The sequence below is a fragment of the Nomascus leucogenys genome, chromosome 12, assembly GCF_006542625.1.
Source record: "Nomascus leucogenys isolate Asia chromosome 12, Asia_NLE_v1, whole genome shotgun sequence".
Taxonomy (NCBI): Eukaryota; Metazoa; Chordata; class Mammalia; order Primates; family Hylobatidae; genus Nomascus; species Nomascus leucogenys.
The window spans coordinates 30,072,793-30,097,972 of NC_044392.1; the positions used below are offsets into that span (position 1 = coordinate 30,072,793).

Below are 25,180 nucleotides of genomic sequence, written 5' to 3' on the forward strand. Positions count from 1 at the left end.
TGTCACCCTGCAAGTTTCCTCATAACCCTTGATAATCCATTGCTCTCCCAGTCCCTAGGCAACCAGTGCTCTGCTTTCTGTCACTGTAGTTTGTATTTCTAAAATTTTTTATAAATGAAATCATGCAGTATGCCCCCTTTTTAAAACCTGGCTTTATTCAGCATGGATTTTGAGATTCATCCATGTGTTGATAGTTAGGTTTTTTAATTTTCTGAGTAGTATTCCATTGTATGATGCTGCACTTCATTTATGCATTCACTTGTGTGTGGATTTTTGGGTTGTTTCTACTTTTTGGCTTTTACATATAAAGCTGTTATAAACATTTGTGTGCAGGTTTTTGTGTGGATATATGCTATTATTTCTCTTGGAAATAAAAATACCTAGGAGTAGAATGGCTGATGTAAGTTTACAATTGTTTTCCAAACTGGTTGCACCATTTTATATTGTCACCAGCATTGTATGAGAATTCCAGTTGCTCCATATCCTCATCAACACTACATATGGTCAGTCTTTTTTAGCCTCTTTCATTCTAGCCATTCTAGTGGATGTGTAGTGGTATCTTGTTGTGGTTTTAATTTGCATTTCCTTAATGACATATGATGTTGAACATCTATTAGTGTGCTTATTTTTCATCCTTATACCTTCTTTGGTGAAGTATGTGTTCAAATCTTGCCCATGTAAAAATTTTTCTCACTGATTTGTGTTTTTTTTTGCTTTTTTTTTTTTTTTCGAGACAAGGTATTACTCTTGCGCAGGTTGGTAGAGTGTCCTGGTGCAGTCTTGGCTCACCACAGCTTCAAACTCCTGGGCTCAAATGATCTTCTCGCCTCAGCCTCCCAAGTAGCTGGGACTATGGGTGTGTGCCATCACACCCAACTAATTATTATATTTATTTATATTTTGCAGAGATGAGGTCTCACTTTGTTTCCCAGGCTGGTCTCAAACTCGTGGCCTCAACTGGTCCTCCCACCTCAGCCTCCCAAAGTGCTGGGATTACAGGGATGAGCCACTGTGCCTGGCCAAGAGTTTTTATATATTCAAGATACAAGTTTTCTGTCAGATATGTGTTCTGTAAATAATTACTACAAATCTGTAACTTAACCCTTTCATTTTGTAATAGTATCTTTTGAAGATTAAAATTTTGATTTTGATGGCATCAGTTTATTGAATTTTTTTTCTATTGTTTTTGCTATTTTTTTCATATATAAGAAATCTTTCCCAAACTCAAGGTCACTAAGATTTTTACCTGTACTTTCTTCTAAGAGTTTTATAGTTTTGACTTTTACATTTAGGCCTACAATCCCTTTTAAGTTAATTTTTGTATATATTTGAGGTAAGGATGAAACTGGGGGAATATGGCCATCCAACTGTTTCATTGTAATTTGATAAAAAGATCATCCTTTCCCCACTGAATTACCTTGGTATCTCATAAAAAATTAGTTGACCTGATCAATCCTTTGTAGTTACGATTAGAAAGAGCTCTCAGACAGGTCTAGGTTTATATTTGGCAAGTCAGGAAGGACAACATTGTTGTGAGAGTTTTCTCTGGGGATTGATGTAGAGGGATATATGCCTGAGAGGAAACATTTACCTCTTACCTTGTTAAAATATTGTGACTTGGCTGGGCGCAGTGGCTCACGCCTGTAATCCCACCTCTTTGGGAGGCCGAGGTGGGCGGATCACAAGGTCAGGAGTTCTAGACCAGCCTGGCCAACATAGTGAAACCCCGTCTCTACTAAAAATACAAAAATTAGCCAGGCATGGTGGCACGTGCCTATAGTCCCAGCTAATTGGGAGACTGAGGCAGGAGAATTGCTTGAACCCAGGAATTGAAGGTTGCAGTGAGCCTAGATTGTACCACTGTGTTCCAGCTTGGGCAACAGAGTGATACTTCATCTCAAAAAAAAAAAAAAAAAAAAAAAAAAATTGTGACTTTCTTTTGTTGAGGCTGGGTTTTTTTCCAAGTGAAAACATTTTATAAAAATTAACGGAAACCTGGCCAGGCACAGTGGCTCATGCCTGTAATCCCAGCACTTTGAGAGACCGAGGCAGGTGGATCACCTGAGGTCAGGAGTTCGAGACCAGCCTGGCCAACACAGTGAAACGTCTCTGCTAAAAATATAAAAATTAGCCAGGCACAGTGGCTCATGCCTGTAATCCCAGCACTTTGAGAGACCGAGGCAGGTGGATCACCTGAGGTCAGGAGTTCGAGACCAGCCTGGCCAACACAGTGAAACGTCTCTGCTAAAAATATAAAAATTAGCCAGGCCTGGTGGTGTGTGCCTGTAATCCCAGCAACTCAGGGGGCTAAGGCAGGAGAATCGCTTGAACCTGGGAGGCGGAGGTTGCAGTGAGCCAAGATTGTGCCACTGCACTCTAGCCTGGGCGACAGAGAAAGACTCCATCAAAAAAAAAAAAAAAAATTAATGGAAACCCGAGAAGCAGTGAAGAAAGAGCTTACAGGATAGATAGCAGCAAATCCAGTAACAGAAAATAGTATCATTTTTGGCAGAATGTCAGATAATGTGGGGAGATAATTTTCTATGGGTGACAAGATTTCTATAGAGTCACAAAGCAAATTGCCTACAATGCTACTTGTGGTGAAAAGCCTTAGACTAGAGTAATAGCTACCCCTCAAAAAGGAACTTAGTTTTTTAAATTGTTTGCTGATTGATTGATTGATTGACTGACTGAGACAGGGTCTCATTATGTTGGCCAGGATGGTCTTGAACTCCTGACCTCAAGTGATTCTCCTGCCTCAGGTCCCCTACCAGAGTAGCTAGAATTAATAGCACAAGCCTCTACACCCAGGAACTCAATATTGAATACATAAATGGAATTTATTCAGCCTTAAAAAGTTTGGAAGGAAATTCTGACATATGCTAAAACATGGATGAACCTTGAAGACTTTATGGTAAGTAAAAGAAGCCAGTCATAAAAGGAAAAATATTGCATGATTCCACTTATATGAGGTACCTAGAGTAGTCACTTTCATAGAAACACAAAATAGAATGGTGTTTGCCAGGACCTTTGAGGAGAAGGGAATGGCAAGTTAGGGGACAGAGTTTCAGTTTTGCAAGATGAAAAGGTTCTAGAGATGAATGGTGATGATAGTTCATTAAGTGAATTACTTAATGCCACAGAACTGTATGCTTAAAAATGGTTAAAATAGTAAATATATGTTATATATATTTACCACAATAAAAATTTATTGACCATATATGTGTGGCTCTATTTCTGGACTCTATATGTCTTTCTTACATCAATACCATAGTAATCACTATCCTGAGTACTACGACTTTATAGTAAGTTGTGAGGTAGTGTAGTGTATATCCTTCAACTTTGCACTGCCTTTTCAGAGTTCTTTTGGCTAGTGGAGGCTCTAAGCATTTTCATATAAATTTTAGAATCATCTTGTCAGTTTCCAGCAAGCCTGCTGGAATTTTGGTTGAGATTGTATTGAACCTATAGATCAATTTGGGGATAATTAACATCTTAACAATATTTGGTTTTCTGACCCATGAACCTGGTATATCTTTTTATTTATTTGGGTACTTAATTTCTCTCAGCAGTGTTTTGTAGTTTTCAGTGTCCAGATGTTGTATTTTTTTTCTTTGTCAAATTGATCCTTAAGTATTTTCTTTTTTAGTTTTTATTATTATACTTTAAGTTCTAGGGTACATGTACACAATATGCAAGTTTGTTACATATGTATACATGTGCCATGTTGGTGTACTGCACCCATTAACTCGTCATTTAGCATTAGGTATATCTCCTAATGCTATCCCTCCCCCCTCCCCCCACCCCATGACAGGACCCGGTGTGTGATGTTCCCCACCCGTGTCCAAGTGTTCTCATTGTTCAGTTCCTACCTATGAGTGAGAACATGGGGTGTTTGGTTTTCTGTCCTTGTGATAGTTTGCTCAGAATGATGGTTTCCAGCTTCATCCATGTCCCTACAAAGGACATGAACTCATCCTTTTTTATGGCTGCATAGTATTCCATGGTGTATATGAACCACATTTGCTTAATCCAGTCTATCATTGATGGACATTTGGGTTGGTTCCAAGTCTTTTCTATTGTGAATAGTGCCACAATAAGCATATGTGTGCATGTGTCTTTATAGCAGCATGATTTATAATCCTGTTGCAGGAAGTCAGGGACCCCGAATGGAGGGACTGGCTGAAGCCATGGCAGAAGAACATAAATTGTGAAGATTTCATGGACATTTATTAGTTCCCCAAATTAATACTTTTATAATTTCTTATGCCTGTCTTTATTGCAATCTCTGAACATAAATTGTGAAGATTTCATTGACATTTATCACTTCCCCAATCAATACTCTTGTGATTTCCTGTGCCTGTCTTTACTTTAATCTCTTAATCCCATCATCTTCGTAAGCTGAGGATGTATGTCACCTCAGGACCCTGTGATGATTGCGTTAACTGCACAAATTGTTTGTAAAGCATGTGTGTTTAAACAAAATGAAATCTGGGCACCTTGAAAAAAGAACAGGATAACAGCAATGTTCAGGGAACAAGGGAGATAACCATTAGGTATGACTGCCTGAGAGCTGGGCAGAACAGAGCCATATTTCTCTTCTTACAAAAGCAAATAGGAGAAATATCACTGAATTCTTTTTCTCAGCAAGGAACAGCCCTGAGAAAGAGAATGCGTTCCTAGGGGGAGGTTTCTAAAATGGCCGCTCTGGGAATGTCTGTCTTACACGGTTGCAGATAAGGGATGAAATAAGCCCTGGTCTCCCAGGCCTATTAGGACGAGGAAATTCCCGCCCAGTAAATTTTACTCAGACCGGTTGTCTGCTCTCAAACCCTGTCTCCTGATAAGATGTTATCAATGACAATGCATGCCGGAAACTTCATTAGCAATTTTAATTTTGCCCCGGTTGTGTGATCTTGCTCTGCCCCCATTTGCCTTGTGATATTTTATTGCCTTGTGAAGCATGTGAGCTCTGTAACCCATACCCTATTCATACACTCCCTCCCCTTTGAAAATCACTAATAAAAACTTGCTGGTTTTGCGGCGTGGGGGGCATCACAGAACCTGCCGACACGTGATGTCTCCCCTGTACACACAGCTTTAAAATTTCTCTCTTTTGTACTCTTTCCCTTTATTTCTTAGACCGGCCAACACTTAGGGAAAATAGAAGAGGTCCTACATTGAATTATCGGGGGTGGTTCCCTTGACATAATCCTTTGGGTATATGCCCAGTAATGGGATCGCTGGGTCAAATGGTATTTCTAGTTCTAGATCCCTGAGGAAATCACCACACTGACTTCCACAGTGGTTGAACTAGTTTACACTCCCACCAACAGTGTAAAAGCGTTCCTGTTTCTCCACATCCTCTCCAGCACCTGTTGTTTCCTGACTTTTTAATGATGGCCATTGTAACTGGTGTGAGATGGTATCTCATTGTGGTTTTGATTTGCATTTCTCTGATGGCCAGTGATGATGAGCATTTTTTCGTGTGTCTGTTGGCTGCATAAATGTCTTCTTTTGAGAAATGTCTGTTCATATGCTTTGCCCACTTTTTGATGGGGTTGTTTGATTTTTTCTTGTAAATTTGTTGAAGTTCTTTGCAGATTCTGGATATTAGCCCTTTGTGATGGGTAGATTGTAAACATTTTCTCCCATTCTGTAGGTTGCTTGTTCACTCCGATGGTAGTTTCTTTTGCTGTGCAGAAGCTCTTTAGTTTAATTAGATCCCATTTGTCAATTTTGGCTTTTGTTGCCATTGCTTTTGGTGTTTTAGACATGAAGTCCTTGCCCATGCCTATGTCCTGAATGGTATTGCCTAGGTTTTCTTCTGGGGTTTTTATGGTTTTAGGTGTAACATGTAAGTCTTTAATCCATCTTGAATTAATTTTTGTATAAGGTGTAAGGAAGGGATCCAGTTTCAGCTTTCTAGATATAGCTAGCCAGTTTTCCCAGCACCATTTATTAAATAGGGAATCCTTTCCCTATTTCTTGTTTTTGTCAGGTTTGTCAAAGATCAGATGGTTGTAGATGTCTGGTGTTATTTTTGAGGGCATTATTCTGTTCCATTGGTCTATATCTCTGTTTTGGTACCAGTACCATGCTGTTTTGGTTACTGTAGCCTTGTAGTATAGTTTGAAGTCAGGTAGCGTGATCCCTCCAGCTTTGTTCTTTTGGCTTAGGATTGTCTTGGCAATGCAGGCTCTTTTTTGGTTCCATATGAACTTTAAAGTGGTTTTTTCCAATTCTGTGAAGAAAGTCATTGGTAGTTTGATGGGGATGGCATTGAATCTGTAAATTATCTTGGGCAGTATGGCCATTTTCACAATATTGATTCTTCCTATCCATGAGCATGGAATGTTCTTCCATTTGTTTATGTCCTCTTTTATTTCGTTGAGCAGTGGTTTGTAGTTGTCCTTGAAGAGGTCCTTCACATCTCTTGTAAGTTGGATTCCTAGGTATTTTATTCTCTTTGAAGCAATTGTGAATGGGAGTTCACTCATGATTTGGCTTTCTGTTTGTCTGTTATTGGTGTATAGGAATGGTGGTGATTTTTGCACATTGATTTTCATAATTTCTGATGCTACTAAAAATGACATTTCAGATGGTGTTTCAAAATTTTAAAATGTCGTACTCATTGGTAGTATAAATATCATTTTTCTAAATTAACCTTGTATTCTACAATCTTGCCAAACCCACTTAGTAGTTTTAGTAGTGTTTTTGTAGATCCTTTTGGATTTTCAACATAGAACAATTATGCTTTCTGCAAATAAAGACAGTTTTATTTCCTCCTCGTCTATGTTTGCCTTTTATTTTTCATTACCTTATTGCTCTGATTAGAACATCCAGGACAATATTGAGTAGAGGTGGTGAGAGGGAATGTCCTTGCTTTGTTTCTAATCTCCTTTAGGGGAAGCATTCATCTTTCATATTATGTTTCATTTTCATTGCATGTTGTTATTGTTGTTTGTAGATTTATCAGGTTGAGGAAGTTTCCTTCTATTCCCAGTTTGTGAAGAGTTTTTATCATTAGCTGATGCTGGATTTTGTCAAGCATTTATTTTGTATCTATTGAGATGATCATTTATTTTTGTCTGTGAATGTGGTGAATTATGTTGATTTTGAAATTTTAAACCATCGTTGCATTCCTGATATGAACCCTACTTGGTCATCATGTATTATTCTTTTAAAACATTGTTAGAATCAATTTGTTAAGGGTTTGTTAAGAATATTTGCATCTATGTTCATTAGAGGTATTGGTTGGTTGATAGTTAGGTCTTTTTCTTGTTGTGTCTTTATCTGGTTTTCGTGGTAGATTCATACTGGCCCTGGATAATGAGTTAGGAAAGTTCTGTCTTTTTTAGTTTTCCAGAAGAGTTTGCATAGAATTCTTATTTTTTCTTCATTATATGTTTGGTAGAATTGACGACTGAACAAATCTAGTCCTGGAATTTTCTTTGGGGGATTTTTAAAAAATAATTTTAGACCCACAGAAGAGTTGCATAGATAGTATAGAGAGTTCCTATCTACCTTCACTTAGCTTCTGTTAATAAATCTTATATAACCACGGTACGTTTGTCTGTAGTGATGTTCACTCTTCCATTCCTGTTACTAATTTATGCCTTCTCTCTTTTTTTCCTATCAATCAGTCTGGCTAGAAGTTTATCAAGTTTTAGTTTTCAAAGAACCAGCTTTTGATTTTGTGTTTTTCTATAAGTATTTTGAAGTCTCACGTTACTTGATAGATGAAACAGACATACTGCTGCTTTTTTTTTTAACCTGTAGTGGGGATAATTTTAATTCAATACTTTTCAGATTCTATTTCACTTTATAGTTTCCTCATTTAATGACTGCTTTTCTTTGTTTTTCGGTTGACCAGCTCTTGTAAGTTCTTGCCTAGTTTTTAGGAATGCCTTCTGGTTCAGAATATTAGTTTTCTCTATGAAATTCAACGTTTAACATCATTTTGGAATGGAATACTGTTCCAGTATTCTGAGGTTTAGTTGGAGCTTAAAAGACTTTAAGGAAAAAGCTTAGAGGAACTAACGCAAGATGATATATTCACACTTATACATTATGTTAAATAAGTTTCAGTAAACAGTTTTTTTTTTTCAAAAATTTTTTATCAATTGCTGTATTTTTTCACCTCCTTTAGAAATTGCCATGTCTAGAAATCTGAGAACCTGGTTTCTTTTGAGTTTTGTAGTTTATGTCTTATTTATTCTCTATCTCCAGAAGAATCATAATTACTTTAAATAACCAAATGTTTTCATTTCAAGAATATTAAAATGGATTGGTTGAGGTGTGATATACACTCAATTACAATAAGAAGATAATAATCTGAGTAATGTTAAAATTTTCTTAATATCTTGCATTTCCCTTTTGCTATGTTGATAAGTTTAAGATGAGTAATCAAAAACATACTTAAAATTGTTAGTGTTTTCAGTGAATTTTTCTCTATATCCATCTTTGTCAATCAGCATTTCACTTTGTAGTTTCCTCATCATTATAGTCTAAATTCAAGATGAATTGCGCTTTTAGTTCTACAGTTGACCATAAAGATATTAATATTCACTAGCAGTTAAGTAGTTAGGATATTTCAGAGTTTAATGATCAGAACAAATTCTGTGTAAGTTTGTTATATAAGATAATATAAACCCTAATTTCTCTGAAAGTTTTAACAGAAGAATTAGCTTAATTGTGGCTAGTAAGTACCAATGAAGTAAAGACATGATTACCTATTATTCAGTTTCACCAGTATCAGTAAAATGTGGTCCCTTATGATAAATAACTGATCCATGTTTAGAGTTCAGCTTGATTGTTTGTATTTGTGTATACTTTCTATCTTTGTTTTGTTTTAATCCTGTCACCACTAATATGTACTTGGTATGTACTTGTTTTCAGAAGGGGACCATCTGGACCAAGATTTGGACCTAGAAATGATAAAATTAAGCAGTAAGTTTTGTTCATTTGTTTAAATGATAATCATATTTCTGTGTAGACTAGAGATTGGCAAACTGCAGCCTGTGAGCCAAATCTGGCTGCAGCCTGTTTTTGTAAATAAAGTTTTGTTGGAACATAGCCATGCCCATTTGTTTTCATATTATCGATAGGTACTTTCAAGCTACAATGGCAAAGTTTATGGCCCACAAAATCTAAAATATCTGCTGAGTGTCTGGTCCTTTACAGAAAAAGTTGTTGACCCCTGATGAAGACTAAATATAACTGCTGGGTTATAAAAACCTAATTCATTTTGTTTTCTCAGAATTATAGCTAAGGAAATGCAGGATTGTTGGTTTTTTTATGACTTGATTACCTTATGTCAAATCCATTTATTTAGCATAGTCTGAAGGTCTATTTTGGTTTTAAATCCGTAGCTTGATTCCTATTTTCAGAATGATAACAAAGGTAATATAATAGCTTTAATTTGTTGATGTACTGCATGTTTTTATCTACTTCCAGAATTGTTTCATATGTCTTATTTATCGTAACCCATATATTGAACTAAGTTTTATGGCTAATTTGTGGTTTAAAACCTTTGAGGTATATATTATTTGGTGATAGATGAGGATAATATGCTGTAATCAATGTGTCTAATACTGGAAAGATATGAGTCCTGACTGGAGGGGAGAAGGAACAGACAGAGCAGTGAGTCACTTGAGGGAAGGCTCTGGAAACTGACCAAGCTATAAAGACTAACTGTGGAATGTGAACTGCATGGCCCAGGTTCAAGACCTAAGGAGGGATAATAGTCACTACTCTAAGCCTGGGTATAGATGGCACATTGTGGGAAGGGTTCTATAATGGAGTATCTAGTTATTGGTCAGATACTTGGGCTTTACTCAGGTAGCTGTTGGTGTGAAGAAATATTTCCATACTTAGCCTAATTCTAACTAATGGATTTTGAGATACAGAAACAAAGAACCAACAAATGATTACAGGTACTAGACTGGGTGTATTAGTTTTCTATTGCCATGTAACAAATTACCATAAATTTAGCAGCTTAAAACAACACACATCTATCATCTCACAGTTTCCTTGGGTCAGGAGTTCAGGCACTTCCTCAGTGAGCCTTTTGCTCAGGTTTAACAAGATGGCAATCAGGGTATCACCAGGTATGACCAACTCAGGTAGTTATCAGAATTTATTTTCTGCAGCTATAGATTTCATGGTGCTTCTTCGAGGCCAGTAGAAGAGAGAATAGGTACTGTTTCAAGTCTCTGATTTGACTAAAGATACAACAAGCCACTTTTAGATGCAATTTATTACTTATGTAGTAAAAGGAAGAGTAGCCAAAGTTAGTAGCTCTCAGGGTCATTGTCCTGCACACCAAAAATAATGATACAGCTGGGTGCAGTGTTTCACGCCTGTAGTCCCAGCACTTTGGGATTCTCCTTCAAAGGAGGATTGCTTGAAGCCAAAAGTTTTGAGACCAGCCTGAGCAACAAAGTGAAACCCCCTTCTCTTAAAAAAAAGGGGGGGGTCAATGGCTGCAGTACAAATTGTGGGATACTCTATTGCAAAGGAGCTATTTCTAGACTGTGGTTTTTATAGTCTGCACATACAGCCTGCAGAAAGTTTATACCTCATCAGAACCTGGGAGGTGATAAGAAACTGCCTTATGATAGTCTCGTAAGGGAAACAGGGAGGTGGATGGAAGAAGACTTCATGAGCCACTCATTCTCTCATGTTCCAGGGAGATCACAAGCATTCTACCAGGACTCAAATTATCTGTAATTCAAGCCTGTATGGCATATGTGGATGCCAATGTGTAACATCTGAGCCATTCTCCTGCACCGAGCCAGAGTGACTTCTGTATCCACTCACGTGTTCTCTTTTACCTAAGCTGCCACTGGAGAAGAGGGCTCCACTGATGACACACCTATTTTTTGTCCTGCCAGTATGCTCTGTTTCCTGTCTGATATCCTTCTGAAGAGTGAACCTAGTAAGGAATGTTGCCGATTGGGATCTTTCGAGTATGATTTTCCAGCTGAATCCCCAAACCACCACCAGTTGTACAGAGTAGGCATTAAAGAATATATCTCTATGTTAGTAAATGCCAAACATACACACATGAATTTGTATATTTATGTATTACACTATTAATATCACAATAACTTTGGTGATCACAGAATTTTAGAATAGTAAGGGATTGTTAAGTATAGTGTTTTTTACTCTAGAGCTGAAAACTTGCTAGATTTAGTTAGAATATGGTCATTCATCAAGCATGCATTAAACCTTGATTAATGCTTATCTAAGCAGGGCATGACTCACCAGTGTGCCCAAGATGGAGGAGCACAACTTGCCCCACAACTTACCCGAGGACAAATCCCTGGCATTATTTTAGTACCCCAAATTGCTAGAACTGGTCAGTTTCTTTACTTAAGCTGTTATGACCACTTAATTTATAACATTTCAATACAGAGTGTTTCCTACTGCGTAGATTAGCAACATCGTTGCTTTCTTTGAACTTGATTAGCCACATTTATTAGTGTTGATAACAGATTAATCCTACAAAAAATACTTGACATCACTTCTTAGGAAAGACTCTTTTTGAGGACAATTTTAAAATATTCACATGTCTACATAAAATTTATGCTTCTCTTTGGAATGTTTCCTTTGCTTTTTAAATTTTGTTTTGTTTTTGAAGAGAGTTTGTTCAAGCATAAAGTATGAGGATGGACCACCTGGAAATACCAGCTCCAAAGGAATGGAGTCAGCATTCCAGAGTAGAGAAGTTAAGGTTTCATTTATATAAGCAGACAAGAACTTTTAGCAGGATTACATTTCCTTTGCCTTTAAATTAAACAATAGCATTATAAATGCCACTCTAGTGAATTCTGTGACATTATTCTAGACATTCTGTGTTAGGGGTAGGGAATCTCCCAATTATAGTCTTGGTCAGACCAGCTTAACTTTTATAAGATTCCCTCCCCTACACCCCAGGAAGTGTTCCATGGTGTAACAGCAATATATATGTAGTTGCAAAAATACAGCTTAACTTTAAAACTTCTTTTGTCAGCAGTACCTTAAAAGACCAGAAGATGGGGATATTAACTATGAAAATAAATATTTTCTTTCAGGGATTTTTGCTTTGTTTGTTTTTTGAAACAGGGTTTTGCTCCGTCACCCAGGCTAGAGTGCAGTGGCACAGTCACAGCTCACTGCAGCCTCAAAATCCTGGGCTCAATTGATCCTTCCACCTCAGCTCCTGAGTAACTGGAAACTTCAGGCACGTGCCACCATGCTTGGCTAATTTTTTATAGAGATGGGGTTTCCCCATGTTGCCCAGACCGGTCTCGAACTCCTGGGCTCAAGGGATGCTCCCACTTCAGTCTCCCAGAATGCTGGGATTGCAGGCGTGAGCCACTGCACCTGGCCAGTGTTTTCTTTATAAAATAAGGGGTGCGTATTGCAGAGCGTGAATTAGTTTCTTAATCGAAGAGCACTGACATTTATCAAGTATGTGCTATGTGTTAGGCACTATGCTAAGTGTTTGAATAACACTATCTCATTTAATTCTCACAAATAAAGTAGAGATTATCAGCTGCATTTTAAAGGTGAGAAAATGTTAGGCTAAAACAGGCTTCCAAGATGAATTCCAAAGTCACATACGTAGTAAGGGATAAAGTTGTATTGCAAACCCAGGTTTGTCTGAATACAGAACCCAGGGGCTCTACACTATACCATACAGCTTCTCTGTTGGTAATTAGAATAGAGCCATTTCAGAAACACAGGTGCCGTCAGACTCTAAGAGGATTTAAAACAGTTTTGAAAATGCCTTTTCCTCATTGTGTTCTCTCTCATGTCTTTTATTATCTTATATGAATCGCCTTTAATACTGGCCATGATATAAAAATCTCCACCCTCCCTTCACAAACTAGCTTTTCCTTTGCATTCTTAATTTTTTATTTTAGTTAATAGCCATCGTCTACTACCACTTAATTGCTCAAATTATAAATCTAGGAGTTGTCTACTCTTCGCTCTTGCCAATTCCTTCACCCACATCCAGTTAATCTCCTAGTTCTTAAAATATTACCTCCTCTTACATACATTTCCTTATCCTAGAACTTTCTCACCATCCACTGCCTCTTTTACTCTGCTTGATTAACACTTGACTCCTCAAAACTCAGCACAGGGGTTTTGATGTCATCTCTGGTCCAGGCTGAATTCATCTAGGCTACATGACTGATATTATGGGCTTCCTTCTATTATATCCCTTAACACATGGTAGTATATGGATATCAGTTTTCCCTACTGGAGTATAATCTTTCTAAATACCAGGCTCATAACCTTCATGATGATAACCTTGATGAATAGCATAATAATAACTTTTTTTTTCTTAGACACAGGTTTTCACTCTTGTCACCCAGGCTGGAGTGCAGTGGTACAATCTTGGCTCACTGCAGCCTCTACCTCCTGGAGGAGGATCCTCCCCGCTCAGCTCCTGAGTAGCTGAGACTGCAGGTGCACACCATCATGCTCGGCTAATTTTTGTATTTTTTGTAGAGACAGGGTTTTGCCATGTTGGCGAGGCTGGTCTCAAACTCCTGGGCTCAAATGATCCTCCCGCCTCAGCCTCCCAAGTGCTGGGATTACAGCCCTGAGCCACCACACCTAGCCATAACTTTTTAATAAATTTTTTTAATGAATATTTAATTCAGATTTGAAAATATTTGTTAAATGCTTACTTTGTACCAGCCACATTTCACATGACCTGGGAAATAAAAGGATAAGTGAGTTAGTCTCTGTTTTTAAGGCATTTATAGTAAAACAATGGGGACAAGACCAATGTGAAATACAAATAGAAATCAAAGGACTATAACTATTGTGAAAATGTAAAAGATCATGGGGAAATATGTTATCACTTGCTTTGTAAACCAAACTATCTCCATATTAAAGTAAATAAGCAGATCATTTTCTTTCTTCTACAAAAATTGTGTTCTGGGTAGGGAAACATCCTGAAACACAAAAACAATCATGAGATTTTTCATCATTGAGTGAAGGTTACACAGTAGCTGGATTCAGAGTGTTACACCAGCAGATAATTAATGTGTGAAGGACAAAGCAGCAATAACTCACTAATCGTTTAGCAGAAAAATTAAAATATTTGAGGTTTCCATTATCAATAGTGATTTATTGCATGTGTGCCATGTTGTTGAGGGAATACTTGTAGGTTTATGATACTCTAGTAAGAATCTAGAATTTTATCAGTTCTGTCCCAATTAATCTGCCTATATCCATGGAATCTTATCCTTAAAGGGTTTTGCTTTTTTTCCTTTGAGACAGATCTCTGTTGCTCAGGCTGAAGTGCAGTGGTGCAATCACAGTTGACTGCACCTTAACCTCCTGGGCTCAAGGAAATCTCCCACCGCAGCCTCCCAAGTGGCTGGGACCACAGGCACATGCCACCATAACCAGCTTATTTTTAAATTTTTTTGTAAAGACAAGGGCTCACTCTGTTGCCTAGCCTGGTCTCAAACTTCCGGGCTCAGGGGATCCTTCCACCTTGGCCTCCCAAAGTGTTGAGATTACAGGCGTGAACCACCAGGCCTGGCCTTTAAAGAGATTCTGGGACCATAACTATTTTATTAGCTTTTTGTTTTCATTTTAAAAGTATATATAATGTCTACGGCCATACCACCCTGAATGCACCCGATCTTGTCTAAAAGTACATATCGTATACATATATTAATATCCATAATAACTATAATCTCATCGTGTGTAGGAGCCTTAGTACATTTCATTCATTCCCATCCTGCTATAGCACCCTACTTTAAGCCATTAATTATCGTCACTTGCATATGACAAAAAAAAAACTGGCTGGGAATTTCAAAATTGATCCTTGACGAACAGTAGCTTTGCTTTTGTTTGTAGTTAAATGGAGGGCTCTACACTCACTGCTTTACATCTCCTCCGCAAGTAGCTGGATATGCTTTATAGGAGTTATACTCAAATTGTTCATTTATTTATTGAATGGCCACTCTGCCCCATGCACCACTATAGGCACTGGACTTACAAAAGTGAACAAAATAGGCAAGGTCACTGCATTCATTGAGCTTACCTTCTAGTGGGGAGAGGCAGAAAATAAGCATGTAAATAAGTAAATAGGTACAATTACTATTTATATTTGCTTACATGCTATAAATAAAATAGAGTAATGGGGTAGAGCATGCTGTTTCACAGCTCTAAGGTTAATACAGTGCATTCAACATACATTCGAACATGTGTTCCATAAGGGCTGGGATTATTGTCTGTTTTGTTCAATGTTATTTCCTCAGTACCTAAAACAGTACATAGTAGGTTCTCATCATTTGTTGAATAAATTGATTAGTTGTGTATTTGTGCCATTGTTCTTAAATAGGATGAACACCTTGAACTCTCTGCTTAGGGGATTGGGAGTTGCAACAAGATGTCTTAGAGATTTAGGGATTCTTTCAGATCTGTTTGGGCAGAAGAGAATTCTGCATGCCCAACTTCATTGAGCTTCAGTCTTATATCCTCCAGTGGAATAATGTGTGGGAAGCACAGAACTCTGGGATGCTGTGAAAAATCTTGAAGTTTGTGTGTGGGTAATCAGCGGGTGTACATAATGCTTTTAACATGGGAGGGAAGTGACTGTCATCCAGCTTAGTAATTGCTACTTGAATCTGAGTACTTCTGAATCCACCTATGTCTAAGTGGGACTTCATTTTGTTTTTATAGCAAACTTTTTGAAGAACTAGCTCAGTGATCGGAAAGGATAGAACTCTTTCAAAATTAAACATGACTGTGCCTCACCCCTCACTTACTACATTAGTTTGGGGACTTGTGTGGGGTAGAGGGCGGAGACCATATTTGTGTATTGTAAAAAATTGTTAAAGCCCCCTACACACTTCTTCCTTTTCCAACTAGAAACACAATTGCATATCTACATTTATTTAAATATATATACATTTAATGTTTATAACCATCATGGACCCTTAATGACAGGCTATGTTTGGAGAAATGCATCATTAGGCAGTTTCATTGTGTGAACATCATAGAGTAGTATACTTAGACAAACCTACATGGTGTAGTCTGCTACACACCTAGGCTATATGGTATGGCTTTTAGTTCCTAAGCTACAAACCCATACAGCATGTGACTGCACTGATACTGTAGGTAATTATAACACAGTGGTAAAAATCTGTATGTCTAAACATATTTAAACGTAGAAAACATGCAGTAAAAATATGGTATTATAACTTATGGGACCAGTGTTGTAAAAGTGCTTTGTCATTAACCAAAATGTTATGCAGCACGTGTCTGCAGTCGCTAGTAATCCAGTGCACTTTAAACAGTGTTTAGTATGAGGACCATGGATTTGCTTTATTTCTCCTTTTAAATATTTCATTCTTGTGACTTATTTCATAAAGTAATTTAAAATAGTTTTTGTGGTTAGAGCAACAGAGGAGAATAAGACACTTAAAATGATTAAACATGTCCATGTTTGTGTACTCTGGAGGTAACTCCTGAATGAGAGTAGATAGCTGAGGACAGTTATTACAATTTTAAGTTTAGGTTAAGTCTTTACTGAACAGCCTGAAATTTGGTTAAAACAGGCCCCCATCATCTAATATAAAGGATGAACAAACAGTCGAAAAACAGAAAACAATTTTTTCCTTTTTGCTTCCTGGTGGGTACTTCAAAATATTCCCAGGTGTCCCCAGTTGTCTTATACCCTGTTTAAGAAAAATCTGATGAGCAGTGAAGAATTCTTCCCATTGAGCATCAGTATCTCTTAGAATATGCCCTACATTTCCATTTTGGAAACTAGGTATGTTTCATAAGCCTTTACCTTACCTGAGCAAAAGGTATGTTAAAAAGTATGTTAACGTACCTCCTTTGATAGCCTTCATGTATGAAATATATAGCAAAAGTAGGCTACAGCAGTGTCTATGTGCTGCCTCAATAGCCTGTTGAAAAGAAAAACTGATTATTTTTAGTGAAGCTGTTTAACTAAATTCTGTACTTAATGAGCATGCTGACAGTACAGTTAACTTGCTTATGGGTTACAAGTCAGAAGCAGGGCTAAAAGTAAGCTATCTTTAAATATTACTTTAATTTATATCATATTGTCTTTCATTATCTGAGTACTGAAGCCCACAAATGGAAGAACATTGCTACAAAGTCTTAAGTTTAAATTTTACAGTTGAATAATTCTCCGAGAATTTGCTATTCTTTGTATGTCTAATGAAAGTTTTAAAAATTGTAAGCATTCTCAAAAGAAGGATAAATAATTGTGTATCTTTTTTAAACTAGTGTTCAGAATCAAGTGGATGAAGTTATTGATGTCATGCAAGAAAATATTACAAAGGTAATTGAGAGAGGGGAGAGACTAGATGAACTACAGGACAAATCAGGTACAGATCTTCATGTATTTCTTGATATTACTAATCTGTTTGCTAGTTTTTGTTTTCTACTTGTCTAGCCAGCGTTTACAAATCTTGGCTTAGGAAATTGGCGTTTGGTTCTTAAGTATATGATTTTAATGGTTTAATTTTAACTCCTTTACTTTGAGTCATCTTATTGTTTCATTATTTTTTAATTGTTCAGTGGAGAATGAAGAATTTAAATTTTCATTGTTGAAGAGTGAAGAGTAGAGCTGTTTTTTCTTTTGCCCTGTGATATTGATGAACTTTGTGTTTCTCATCATCTCAGGGCCTAAAGACCTACTCACTTTTCAACACTTGTTTCAAACTTATCTGCTATTTTTATGTTTTATTTGGTAACTTAGTCACCTTTCTTTACTTTCAGTCATTACACCTATAACCTATACCTATACCTATACCTGGCACGTACTTGCCACTCAAATATTGTTTGAATGGTGAATGGCTGAATACCTGATTAATCTTTGACAGCCTTTAAAAAAAAAAAAACCTCGCTTAGTCGCATTTAAAATGTATATTGTTTTCCTTTAAAATCAGTCACTTTTGATATCTTCTAAGAAGCTAACTTCTCAACATGTAATTTTTTTTCTAGAGGTGTGCCAAGTATTTGAATTTTTAAAGAGTATTTTCTTACTAGAATTCCTAAGTTTATTTATAAGCATTAAGGCCCTAAAAAGACTTTTCTTAATTTTGTAATAAAAAAGAAGTGAGCAAACTGATCTGCAAGCTGTTTTTTGCTTTTTGTTTTCGTTTTTTTAATAACGTAGAATGCCAGAGTTTGTGGGTGGAAAAAAGGGAGAATGCTGTTTTCATGCTTAAAAGGGAATAAATTTGCAGAAGTAGAAATTAATATTTTCTTATCTTTGTGTGACTAGATAAAAGAATCCTGTTATGTCGTTTAATCCTTCTCTCCATCCTCTATGTGATATAGAAAGCTTATCGGATAATGCAACAGCTTTTAGCAACAGATCCAAACAACTTCGAAGGCAAATGTGGTGGCGTGGATGCAAAGTAAGTAAATCAGAAGCTACTGGATAGACTGGTCAGCATCTGAAGTGGTATTCAAACACATGAAGAAAAAAGGGCCTCTGGAGCATAACCTCTGTGAGAACAGGACCTATAACTGTCCTGAGACATGGTAGAAATTCAGTAAATACTTGTTAACTTAATTGCTTTTGGGATAGGGATAACTAAATAACTCAGTATGCCTAAAAGGATGTTTTTATAGATTTTTTTATGAAAGTAATCCACATTTTATTAATATTTGACTGCCTCTAGACTTATTAACTTATAACAAATATATATTTTTTCTTGAAATGTACTATTAATACTTTTTTGGAGCAACCTCTATAGCATTGTGTAGAGATATCAAAAGTAGGAGCTAGAGAAAAATATGACTTTCGGTTGAAAGGGTAAAAAATAAAAGCTTACATATCCGAATCTGTTAAGGCAAATGGAGTTAAGAAAAAACTCCACTTCCCTCATTATTCCAGAAAAATAAAAAGTAAAAGAAATTTTTAACATTTTTAATAAGGAAAACATTGAGAATCACTACATACTAATATATACTCCTGCAGAACATTGTATAGAAATACATTTACTTCTTAAATCAACTGTGGCTACTAATCATTAATAGAAAATGTTTTTCATGTTATATGAGCAAATCTTTTCTTTTTTACTCCTGATTCTAGGTATAATTTTTGGCTTTGTTAAAAATTTAGATATGAATTCACTGTTTTTAGTCTCTGATTTTCAAGTTTAGCAATAACTCTCCTTTTTTTTTGGTTGGAGTTCTGCTCTTGTTGCCCAGGCTGGAGTGCAATGGCTTGATCTTGGCTCACCACAACATTACCGCAACCTCTGCCCCCAGGGTTCCAGCGATTCTTCTGCCTCAGCCTCCTGAATAGCTGAGATTACAGGCATGTGCCACCATGCCCAGCTAATTTTGTATTTATTTATTTATTTATTTATTTATTTATTTTTTCCAGTAGAGACGGGGTTTCTCCATGTTGGTCAGGCTGGTCTTGAACTCCCGACCTCAGGTGATCCGCCTGCCTCGGCCTCCCAGAGTGCTGGGATTACAGGCATGAGCCACTGCACCAGCCAGCAATAACTTTCTAAACCTGACTTAGCCATATGCTAAGGATTTTTTCCAAGAGTTACCTTGGATTTATTTATTTTTGTCTACCTATTGAATTGTCCTACTTTCAGAAGTGGAACTGAGGGAAGAAATATGTTTCATTTCTCCCCTTGTTCAGAATTTAAATTTTCTATTCTATTTTAAGTTATTTATTCTTTAAAGAATAAATTTATTTTCTTTAAATTCTTTTTTTTTTTTTTTTTTTTTTTTTGAGGCACTCTTGCTGTATCTCTGAGGCTGGAGTGCAGTGGCACGATCTTGGCTCACTGCAACCTCTGCCTCCTAGGTTCAAGTGATTCTCATGACTCAGCCTCCTAAGTAGCCCAGGTTCAAACGATTCTCCTGCCTTAGCCTCCCAAGTAGCTGGAATTACAGGCATGTGCCACCACACCTGGCTAATTTTTGTATTTTTAGTAGAGACGGGGTTTCACTATGTTGGCCAGGCTGGTCTTGAACTTCTGGCCTCAAGCAGTCTGCCCACCTCAGCCTCCCAAAGTGCTGGATTACAGGCGTGAGCCACCACGCCTTGCCTAAAGCTTCTATATCTATAGAAATTTTCTATTCTGTGGGCTAATTTAGAAAAACAGAAGGTCCATGAGCCACTCACCCCTTCTCTCCCCCAAACTCCTGTACCCTATTCATGTATCCACAAAAAGATTGTCATAATGTACATTTTGCCTAGCTTTTTTTTTAACCATTTCTAAAAATGTTTGCTTTGTACTTTATGGGGTTTGGGTCAGAGGAATAGTGTGCTTTTAAGGAGGAAAAACATTGAGTTATATTTTTAAATAGTTATCACCTTGAGGACCTCTGGGGACCATGAATAGCATCGACCATGTAATGAAAATCATTGTTCATAATGTAACAAACACCATTTACAGTAGCGAGTATTCTTCATTTATTATATTCTAATGCTTAGCTTCCTTCAGTTTTACTGTACCCCATTAATACTTCATTGTGCTACTGTTCATCTGGGGCAGCCTCCCTGTGCCTGCCATTTTCTAGGTTGACTTCCATAATGGTAATTTCAGAAGGGTTTTAAGAAAAAGGATATAAGGGCAGAACACAGATCAGGAGTTGTCAGTGGCTAAGGGGGATGTCGTGCGGTTGGAGACTGACAACAGGTCATGAGGAAGCTTGTTAAGGGTGATGGTGGAAATGTCCTATATTTGATTGTGGTCATGTTTATTAACAGCTGGATATATTTGTCAAAACCTATCAAAAGTATTTTAAGAAGATAAGTTTTATTCTGTGTAAAGTGTATCTCAATATACCTGGCTTTAAAAATAAATGAGTTAATAAAATTATCCATGGGTGGGGAAAGAGAATCGCTCACACCTCTCTTAATACATCTGGGGGCTGTGAAGCTCTTATATGTTTAATGACAAACAGATTTTTGTTCATGTTATTTGCAATAAGAGAGCTTTGGACTTGCATGAATACAATACTGCCATTTGGAGTTGTAAACATTTTCTGCCCAGTGTTAGAAACCCAAGGAAGAAAACTCTATTCATTGAGGTGTTTTAAAATTGATATTGATGTTTTCATTCAAATCTTAAGTAAAGCCAAACACACATTTAACAGGGCAAATTAATGTACATTTTAGGTAAAGTTGAAAAACTGTAGAAATTCCAAATTATTTTAGAAATGTTTCAGATTAATAAAAAAAGCTTAAGTACTTTAGTTTATCATATAAACTGAACCTCTATGATTTGATGGGCTTATTACTAATGTGAGACCAGAGAAAATATACAGTATTTTAGCAACTCTGTTCAAGTGTCAAGATATAATTAATAACATAGGCCATGCAATTCAAATGGTTCAATACATAGAAGGTAGCAGTTTATAGCACTTTTTTCCAAAGTGTATGAGAATTCTGTTAGTTTTTTCTCCCGTTACTTTCTTCTTTGCATTTTTATCTCCATTTTGAGGAATATATTTTAGATTCTTTATGAATAGCCTCATTTAATAAGCAACTTTGCCTAAGAGCATTCTGTATCAGTTTTGTAGTTAAGAAACCTTAAGGTGATGAGATGATTTAGTATGATGCAGTAAATAGAAGAATAAATAGTCTTGACTTTATTAATGAGTCAAATATTAATATCTTTATGTGCCTTTTTGTGTGTTGTAGATAAAAGCCATCATGGCTTTGGTTGCTGCTATCCTTTTGCTAGTGATTATCAGTAAGTATTATTGGATTATTACTTCCTAGGGTATCATTTGTTTTGGAGTTCATTTTAGTTCCCTTTTATTTTCAGTTGACCTAGTATGTCTGAAGTCAGGATTGAATAATGACTTCTGACCTGTCTCAGGAGCTCTTAGAATCTATAGATCTCTGAAAATGCTCTTAAGTAATATGTAAAATTTTATGTGAATATGTATATGTATATTTTTATGGAGAGAGGGTCTATATCTTTTGTCAGATTCTCAAAGGGAACTCCTGTTCTGCCCCCAACTCTCACCCCCAAATCCAGGGCTAAGTGATTTGTTCAAGGCCAAATCTGGTTCCTATTACACTAAGGTCTAAAATACTCATTTTCTATTTATTATTAACTCTCAGGAATGGCAGTTTGCATTTTGTAATATTGTTTTGGAAGGATAAATCCAAATACATTCTTCAGATGATTTTGTTTGTTTGTTTTTTGTTTTGTTCTATAGTTGAGCATAATTTCCATCATTAAAGCATGATTCCTTCCCTTCCTTTTTCCCTTAATGTTCTTTTAAAAATCAGATCATTTTAAGTATCTCTTTTTCTTCAAGGCCTCTCTACCTATGTTTACAGAGGTTTTATGATGCTTTGGAAAATATCTAAAAATAATCATTTGAAAAATTATATTATGCTGTTATCTTTTTAAACAGAAAAAAAATGTTTTGTTACAAAGAAATACAGTCAATCCTCACTATTCATAGATTCTGTGTTTGCAAATCCAGTTACCAGGTAAAATTTATTTGTAACCCCAAAATCAGTACTCATGGTGCTCTCAGAGTCATTTACAGACATGTTCAGAGTAACAAAAAATTGTAAGTCCCCCAACCCACACATCCCTAGCTGAGGTTAAACAAAGCCATTTCTGCCTTTTTATTTCAGCACTCATAACATAAACTTTCTGTTTGTAGTCTATTTAGTACCACATTTTCTGCATTGTTGTGCTTTTCGTTGGTGATTTCACTGTTTAAAATGGTCCCCACACATGGTGCTGAGGTGCTCTCTAGTGTTGCTCAGTACAAGAGAGCTGTGATGTGTCTTCATGGAGAAAATACACATTAGGCAAACTTTGTTCAGGCATGAGTTATAGTGCTGTTGGCCTTGAGCACAGTGTTACTGAATCAATAATACGTATAAAATAAAGTGTCTTTAAACAGAAACAAACACATATAAAACAAGGTTATGTATTGATTGACAAAAATGTAGTAGCCAGAGACTCACAGGAACTAACCCTATATTTTCCCTAGAAGTAGTGGTTCAATATTCACTAATTTAGTGTTTGTAGTGACCTTATAGAAAATAGTTACCTCAGAAACCAAGAATCAATCATGTATATATGGTGGGCAATTGGAAAATGTGAAATATTAATAACAAAAAAGAAAAAATCAACTATAATCTTACAGCAGAGATAGCTACTACTAATATAACTATTATATATATACTTCTCTTTTCCTATTAATATACAAGCATGTTTTTTAAAAAACTAAGACTATATTATATGTACTTTCTAGTAAATATATTGTGAATATTTTCCCAGGTTATCAAAATTTTTAGTAATATTTTAACAGCAGATACAAGCTATGGCTATGCCATTATTTATTTAAGATGCCAATGTTAGACATTTAGATTGTTTTATGATATTTTTTGCTTCTCCTTTACCATTGATTATTTATTACCTCAGATAAAAGTTCAGTTTATCCTCATTACCCATTTCTAAAAGTAGACACAACTACATTTAGGAATATTGCTTTGAACATAGCATATATATCTGATGTTGATACATTGCTTTTTTCATGTTTTCTCTTACAGTTCTTATAGTCATGAAATACCGTACTTGATTTGATGACAGAGATCTTCATTAAACAAGATCTGGGACAGTAATAAAAGATTGCTGCATAATTTAAATGAAACCTATGTGTATATAACTTTCAAAACTTCTTTTTCAAGAAACTAAGAGGCAAGTATCACTTCAAATTGGAACGTTGAGAATGTCCAATTATCTTCTCCCCTTCTAACAAAATGTTCTTTTAATAATTACGTTTAAGGCAAAGAGAACTAGCCTCTATTTTTCCATATTTCAAGGATCTAATTTGAAACTAGATACTTGCCAGTTCACTATTTGTGTATATAGTTAAACACTGATTATAATATTTCATACTAATATTTTAATGGCATAAGGACTTGCATTACTGCATTAGGGAGTGGGTCATGCTGGGGATCAGGAAGCCTGTATAGACTACCAAATTATATGCTGAAAGAGATGCATAACCATTCTGTCAATATTTGCAGAAATATAGTTCCTTTCATATTACAGTTGTTTTGCAAGCAATTTCCACATTTATAGGTGTAACAAAAGCTAAATGTTGTAAATGTTGTTGCCTTCAGCTATAACTAGAAACATTCCAGTAAATAATTTTTGACTGTGTAAGAGAATGTGTAGTAATTTTTTTGGCATTTGGATTATGGAAATGGAAATTTTTAAACAGTGTGAAAAAACATGGTATGGCACCATAAAACTGGAGATAATAAAGTTATTGAAGAGTGTCATTGAAGTATTTGAAAATGACCAGTATATAGCTGCCAGTCATGGTCCAGTCTGTTTTCAGTTAAACTCCAATAAAGAGAGACCAGTCAGTCCTAATGTGAGTAAATGAAATTTACAGGTAACTTACTCCTTAATTTTATTTTAGTTAATAGCCTCTAACTTCCAACTATCTCATTTACCAAAAGTACGAAAAGTAGCAAAACCATCTATTAATACTTTCAATTTTATATCTTTGCATTTCCTGTTCATCCTTGAGGAGACGTATGTTGCACAATCAAATTTTGCATCAGCCAACAGTAATGAGTAGTAGAAAGTCAGGAAACTAGGTATATATGTGTGTGTATATATATATATGATATATATATATTTTATATATGATATATATTTTATATATATGATATATATCATATATATGATATATATATGATATATATGATATATATATTTTATATGTATGATATATATATATTTTATATATATATGATATATATATATGAGATAATCAGTCAGTCGGTAACCAAATGCTAGAGAGTGACCATTAACCTAAGCCTGTTTTTATAATGAAAAAATGTGTTAACTTTAAAATATGCCAACCTCCTTGTGTCTTTTAAACAAGTCAGAGTGAAAATACATTGTCCCCTAAGGTGTGGGGAGAGGAAGCTTTATAATAAAATTAGTGATTCTGCAGAAACTTGTGCACTGGAGATCTTGATACTATGAATATAAAACTCCCTAAATTAAAAATAGGGTTAATAGAAATTACCAGTATTTAAATAGGGAAAAATGATTTCATGTTTATTTAGGTTTTATTTCTTTGGTCATCTTAATGCAAAATGAATAAAGCATAGAATCTGGGTTTGGTGTTTTGTTTTTTGTCTGTT

General features: G+C 35.9%; 1 protein-coding gene across 2 annotated transcripts in view; it reads left to right on the forward strand.

Moving 5' to 3' along the window:
- The window catches only part of VAMP4 (vesicle associated membrane protein 4), a 39,024-nt gene extending 14,723 nt beyond the window's left edge, over positions 1–24,301 (forward strand). For both annotated transcript variants that reach the window (XM_003258875.4, XM_030823974.1), the window contains exons 4-8: positions 8,902–8,952; positions 17,281–17,381; positions 18,340–18,419; positions 21,680–21,731; positions 23,564–24,301. In XM_003258875.4, coding sequence (XP_003258923.1) covers positions 8,902–8,952; positions 17,281–17,381; positions 18,340–18,419; positions 21,680–21,731; positions 23,564–23,592 — 313 coding nt within the window. In that variant the 3' untranslated portion in view covers positions 23,593–24,301. The remainder of the gene's footprint in view (positions 1–8,901; positions 8,953–17,280; positions 17,382–18,339; positions 18,420–21,679; positions 21,732–23,563) is intronic.
- Positions 24,302–25,180: the final 879 nt, after the last annotated feature.